This window comes from the organism of the source record quoted next, unplaced genomic scaffold (genome assembly GCF_019419815.1).
Source record: "Pyrus x bretschneideri cultivar Hongxiangsu unplaced genomic scaffold, Pyrus_bretschneideri_v1 Contig74, whole genome shotgun sequence".
NCBI classification, from domain to species: Eukaryota; Viridiplantae; Streptophyta; class Magnoliopsida; order Rosales; family Rosaceae; genus Pyrus; species Pyrus x bretschneideri.
Genome location: NW_025999814.1, coordinates 1,271,564 through 1,277,563, shown reverse-complemented (window position 1 = coordinate 1,277,563; position 6,000 = coordinate 1,271,564). Strand labels below are relative to the sequence as shown.

Here is a 6,000-nt window from a genome sequence, read left to right as displayed (position 1 = left end):
GTATTGGATTGCATGTTGTAATGTTAGACTAACATGCTTTTAAATTTTGTACGTGTTAGTAAAAGCTAAGAAAGTCACTCATTTCCAATAAGTAAACATGTCACGAACGTTTGAAAATAAAGATTTGAAGTTGTAGACATAATGTGTACACTTGGGTTAATTAACCTGAATAATTATAGTTTGCTGAGCTAATCAAGGGGATTATATAATTGAATAAACTCTGATTAATGTCCTAAATGCTGTGTGTGGGTGTTGCTTTCATCACTTGCTGGCATTGCTCTCTTTGTCTTGAAGATATATGGTTTTAATTTAATATTTCAACTTGATTCCCCAACCCCAACCCTGCACCTACATCATATAATCTTCATGTAACAGAGGACTAGTCTCAGCTTCTTGTTCAACATTTCTATTTCCTCTCCCAATTTTCTATGTTCTCCTGCTTCTGAAGGAGGGAGCAGCAGCATGGGAAGAAACATACAAGAAAAAGACATCATGAATTGCAAACTCAAGGTACATATACATATGTCCATAAACTTTCCTCTGTAACTTAATTACTTCAAAATTGCTCCTAATTGGTACAAGGAAATGATTTCCGTCCATTCATTCTCTCCATTTGCCCCTTAGTTCTCCTTAGTAATAAAACTGAAAGGCCAGGAATAAATAGGGTGTGCATCGAGAGAAAATGAGTATTTGGAAATCACTTCCCATTGACATATCTTGGCATAGTGAAGTTGGGTAGAGCACTATGCTCTTCTTCTACACCCAAATTCAAATTCTTCTCATCGTAGTTGAGATAATAAGAATAAGAAGAAATATTGTTGCTAAGTTTGAGCTGTAAATTTCCAATTCTCTGCTCTTTAGGATAGAGTAAAAAGTGAACTCCAAGAATTGGCTTCAGGTTCTTCACCAAACTCACCAACTCAAGATGGAAGTCCAAGAAAAGATGGGAGACCAAGCAGCATGATAATTAAGGTCGTTGAATTCTGTTCTTGGACTAATTAGCCCAATACTTTTTTCCCTTTTTTTGTAAGTGTGACGGTCGCACCACCTTGTGGTATTACTAATTCACGTGTTAATTTAATTCCGCTATACTTGTTTCAATTACAGAAGGCAAACACCATGTTTCCTGCTCACTTGATAGCAGAAGCCATATCCTCACTCAGAGGCCTTGATCTGAGATGGTCAGGTCCAATCACACCAAGTGAGATGCAATATGTTCAGCAATACATCTTCGCAAAGTACCCAGAATACTGCAATGGATTAGTGGAAGATGTCGAAAAACTAGACATTGATAATCTTTCGATCAACGAAGAATCATCAGGAACTCCACCCCATGACAATAAGCTCAAGTCACCCAAGAGTGTGGCACCAAAAGAGTTGTCCCCATTCAGCAGCACTCACTCAGACCTGGACAGGACTCAGATGGAACCCTCAAGACTTTTAGACATCTTGACCAAGAAATCTTCGTTCCAAGGGAACTTTGTATCCATTCCTGAGGTCCAAGCAAGGAATAGGGCATTGAAGCACTGTGGGTTACAGGAGGAGGATTATTTAGTCCTTTTCATGGCAAATTACAAAGATGCTATGGTGATGATTGGTGAGAGCTACCCTTTCTTCAGAGGAAATTACTATATGACCATTGTGGGTGAGGAGACTGATTCCATAAGGGAATTTGCAAGTACCAAAGAATCTAGGGTTATTTCAGCACCAGAAACTTGGTTGGATTTGAGGATAAAAGGGTCACAACTTAGCCAGTACTTTAGGAGAAAGTGCAAGTATAGTCCCAAGGGACTGTTTTCCTATCCGGCCACTGTCAATGGGGCTAAATACTCCATGCATTGGATCTCGGAGGCACACAGGAACTCTTGGCATGTCTTGCTTGACGCAACCGGCTTGGTTTTGGGGGAGGACCGGTTAGCACTGGCGCTGTACCGGCCAGATTTTGTGCTGTGCACCCTCAACAATACACACACTCAGACCCAGCCATCCAACATCACTTGCCTCTTGGTCAGGAGAAAAACATTTGATACTATGACTAACCCAGCCTAGGGTTTCATCATGATATTGCTTTTAGTAACAATAAACATGTGTAATTTCATGGACCTGATTGTACTTGTTCCTGTTATAAATGGAGCATAGTAAGTCTTTATTTTTCTTTTTCCTAATCTTATTTTTTGAAAACCTAATAGTCTTGACATAAGGCATGTTTTACTTTCTTGGTCAATAAGCATTAAGCAAAGAATTTGTGGTTAGAGCTTTTACTTTCGAGTATTTCGCTGATATTTTCTTGGAACTTGTAGCAACTGCTGATTTTTCCATTGAACTTCATTTGGGCCTATTATTCCCTACCCTCAAACCCCAAGTCATTGTAAACAGTTAAATTTCAACTTACTGGTCATGTTTACATGCATTTCATTCAACTTCATTAGCTGTTATTTGGTATTATTTTAGGAGAAACTAGTTAAAATAAAAGTTTAGAGGGAAATCAGCAATGCAGACAAGTTATGGTGAGAAGTCACAGAAATATTCTTACCATTAATTACACCGAAGTTTTATGTTCCAAAAATGTGCGAAAGACAATACACATTGGCCATTGGAGTGTTCACTCACTGTCTCTTGACCTTCACAAAGAAGATTATGGAGTCGAAGATTAAGGCCTCATCTACATGCAGAGACCAAGAGGATCAAACAATCAGAAGCATCAATAGTTTAAATCTGAACGAGGGTAAGTAGCAATTCATAACCTCTAAACAGTAACAAATGAAGGATAATAATGTCTGCCTTGCAACCCTAACCTAACCTAACCTTACTAAATAAATAAAAGCAAGTGGCCCTTTACGAACGAGGATCCTTTTCGGATCCTCAAATTGTGTCCATTCATCATACATCGTGCGGTCAGAAATCATTTTAAATATTTTTATTTTAAATTAAATATGAATAGTACCTGACGAAAATTGATCGCAATATATACAATGAACGGACACGATTTGAGAATCCTCATGATTCTCACAAAGAAGATTCGGAGAGGATCCTTCTAGGTCCTTTACCACGATGATGGAAAGAAGTTGAGCCCTTCCATGAAGGTGTGGGTTCAAACCCGTTGGTGGCTAATCGAACATCTAATCTAACAAAATATATCGTTTGACAAAAAAAAAAAAAAAACCCTAAATAAAAACAAGAGAACTTTAACAAAAAAAACTCATTGTACTGTTCACTTTAACAAAAAACTACATTTTTACACTAAAAAGTCAATTATGATACTATTTAATTACGGGGGAATGCCACTTTGGGGCCGAAGTTCAAGTTACAATTAGCCAAGCCTATTAGCATGGGTGTATAAGTTCTTTTTATTCTTAAAACAAGCGGGATTTGAAGAGAATATCGAACGCAAGATTTTGAGTGTAAAAATGAATATTTTTAATCAATTAAACTAATAAATAAACATGCAATTCAATAATTAGATTAAATTAATGATGATATGATCGGTCAAGCATATGCCCCAAGTCCTCGGATTGTTCCGCGGTGTAACCCACACACCGCGAGTTACATTCCAGTTGACAAGGTCTTTACAACTAACTCACAAGCCTTACAAAAAAAAAAATTAAAGTCGGAAAGTACCTATAAAATTCGAACTTGCCATTATTGTTCTGTTGAGAGGTCAATTACTTTCGAATCGAGATCCTTTTTGTAAGAATTTCAGATATTTGTAAATCGTGTCCATTTATCGTACATCGTGCGATTAAAAATTATGTTAAATATTTTTATTTAAAATTAAACACAAACATTACCTGATAAAAATTGACCGCACGATGTACGATGAACGGATACGATTCACGAATCCTCAAAATCCAAAAAGAATCTTATTGGATTACTTTCCACCATTATCATTAATTAATTTAAATTATCTTTCTTTTTGCCGATTATTCCGGATTTGGATCCTTTCCTGAGCTAATGGAGAGGATCTTCCTGACCCATCATCGTGGACCGTTGGATAAAAATCCAACGGCTACAAACAGAGAGGTCTCTTTAAAGTTATAATAATTGTAACTGTTGGATAAAAATCCAACGGTCCACGATGATGGGTCAGGAGGATCCTTTATATTAGCTTAGGAGAGGATCCAAATCCGATTATTCCAGGCCCACTAATCATTCCGTCAACTTATTAATATTTAAAAAAGAACAACCAAAAAACTAATAGGAATGAGTTTTTTCTAAATCGTGCGGTTATAAATTATTGTAAATTTTTTATTAAAAATTAAATATAAACAGTACTTAACAAAAATTAACCGCACGATTTACGATAAACAGACGTGATTGGAGGATCTTCGGAGATCCTCACAAAGAGAATCCTCATTCAACTAATGGTGAACTATCACATTTCATACATTATCATATTGTAAAAGCACTTCATGTTATTAATAAAATCTAATAGTGGAGATGGATGGGGGATTTTCTAAGTGCAACGGTCTTTTTTTTAAATTAAAGAAAAGCTAATTTCAACTAATCGTTTTATAATAATTAAAAAAATACATAAAAATACTGTAAAAACAATTCATAATTAAATAAAATTAAAATAATTCCTCAATAAAAAATAAAAAAAAAGAGAGAGAGAAAGCAGCGAGTAGTAATGCGTAACGCTTCTCCACCTATCCAAGCTCGCCGTTACGACCGCCGCGGGATTTAGCAAAAACGCGAGCCGTCACCGTGCGTCGCGTTTGCGGCGGAGGGGATCTCGAAGTGCCACAGCCTCCCCACCGCCTTAACCAAAAACTTCCTGCACAAGAACTCATTCGCGAACGCCTTCTCCACCTTCCGATCCACATCGTGCAGGAACACGTGCGTCACACCGGATCCCTGCCTCCTCCTCGCCATGACAGCCGCAGAGAAAATAGCCCCCATCCGGCCCGGCGCCTCCGGGAAATACCCGCGCGGCGCGTCGATCATGATCAGGTCCCACTCTTTGTCGTACACCTCGTCCGGCAGGTTGTCCAGCGCCAGCCTGCACTCCGTATTTCCACGCAGGACCGCCTCGGACGGGGAGCACGACCGTTTGGAGCGGTACGAGGAAAGGAGTTGGTCCGCCTCCTTGAGATGCGTGCGGTAGCGCACCGTCTGGGCCCGCAGCTGGGGGGCGTCCTTGAGGACGCTTTGGACCCACTTGGGATCCTCCTCCAGGAACAGCGTCGTGCCGCGTGGATTCAGGGAGGCCCACATGAGGGAGTCGAAGCCGAGGCCGAACACCAGGAAGTTGCAGGGGGCGCGGGACTTGAGGACCTGGAAGGACACGCCGATCTCCTTTCGCGACTGCTGCGGGGTCTGGCGCGACGTGGCGTAGTGGAGGATGGCCTGGATCTGGATCGCCACCGGCGAGTAGTTATTGTCGACGGCGCGTAGAAATGTGGGGCCGGCGATGGAGTAGAAGACGGAGGTGCCACCCTGGCAGAAGCTGGAGATGGCCAGCGCCGCGCCGATCAATAGAACCAGAGTCACCGCGAGAAACCCAGGTCTCTCGGAAAATGGACTCCGATTCTTCATGTTAAACTTTTTAATAATATCACCAACAATAAAGATCCAAAATAAAAAAGTGAAATGTAAAAGGGTAAATCTGCAGATGTCGGTTGCGATTCTAGGTTCCGGTGTGCGGTGGTTTATATAAAGGTGGAGAGATTGGAAGGGGAGGGGAGGGGCGAAGGGGAGGGGGGAGTTTCGATGGGGACATTAATACGATTATTAGTGCAGCAAAAATCCTGTCTGCGGTTGCCTGGTCTGGTTTTTGTGGGTGCGCAACTCTCGTCGCGGGGTGGACGAGATGGGAATGCTTCACATTTTTTTAATCTCCACAATTTTCTAATGGTGCTCACTCGACTGACGACACGTGGACTTACTTACTGTTGCGGAACTTTTCTAAGTGCCGGGTACTCAGGTACTGACCCTCTACTCATTTTTTTCATTTGGCTTAAAAAAAAATCAAAATTTTCTTTGTTTTTTAAGTTCAAGAAA

At 40.5% G+C, this 6,000-nt stretch overlaps 2 protein-coding genes across 4 annotated transcripts; one reads left to right on the top strand and one right to left on the bottom strand.

Annotated features, from left to right (window-relative positions):
• The first annotated feature begins 252 nt into the window (after nucleotides 1-252).
• LOC103961456 lies at nucleotides 253-2,165 on the top strand. Of its 3 annotated transcripts, none has more exons than XM_048574760.1 (3): nucleotides 253-510; nucleotides 899-972; nucleotides 1,108-2,165. In XM_048574760.1, exons 2-3 carry the CDS (start codon nucleotides 961-963, stop codon nucleotides 2,047-2,049), a joined length of 954 nt encoding a protein of 317 aa, XP_048430717.1. In that variant the 5' UTR covers nucleotides 253-510; nucleotides 899-960; the 3' UTR covers nucleotides 2,050-2,165. The 3 variants fall into 3 exon arrangements, with proteins under 3 accessions (XP_048430717.1, XP_048430716.1, XP_009372278.2); XM_048574759.1 differs by having other exon boundaries at nucleotides 867-972; XM_009374003.3 differs by having other exon boundaries at nucleotides 862-972.
• Nucleotides 2,166-4,537: 2,372 nt separating this feature from the next.
• LOC125472801 (probable methyltransferase At1g27930) lies at nucleotides 4,538-5,535 on the bottom strand. The gene has a single exon (XM_048574649.1). The coding sequence runs from the start codon at nucleotides 5,533-5,535 to the stop codon at nucleotides 4,681-4,683; it is 855 nt and encodes a 284-aa protein (XP_048430606.1). The 3' UTR covers nucleotides 4,538-4,680.
• Between the last annotated feature and the right edge of the window lie 465 nt (nucleotides 5,536-6,000).

What these genes read in the sequence shown, in the direction of transcription:
- LOC103961456 (XM_009374003.3), top strand. Translation starts at nt 463, where the DNA reads ATGGGAAGAAACATACAAGAAAAAGACATCATGAATTGCAAACTCAAG. An exon ending in TCATGAATTGCAAACTCAAG is followed by an intron (nt 511 to 861) that starts GTACATATACAT and finishes TCTGCTCTTTAG; the next exon opens with GATAGAGTAAAAAGTGAACT. An exon ending in CAAGCAGCATGATAATTAAG is followed by an intron (nt 973 to 1,107) that starts GTCGTTGAATTC and finishes TTTCAATTACAG; the next exon opens with AAGGCAAACACCATGTTTCC.
- LOC125472801 (XM_048574649.1), bottom strand. Translation starts at nt 5,535, where the DNA reads ATGAAGAATCGGAGTCCATTTTCCGAGAGACCTGGGTTTCTCGCGGTG.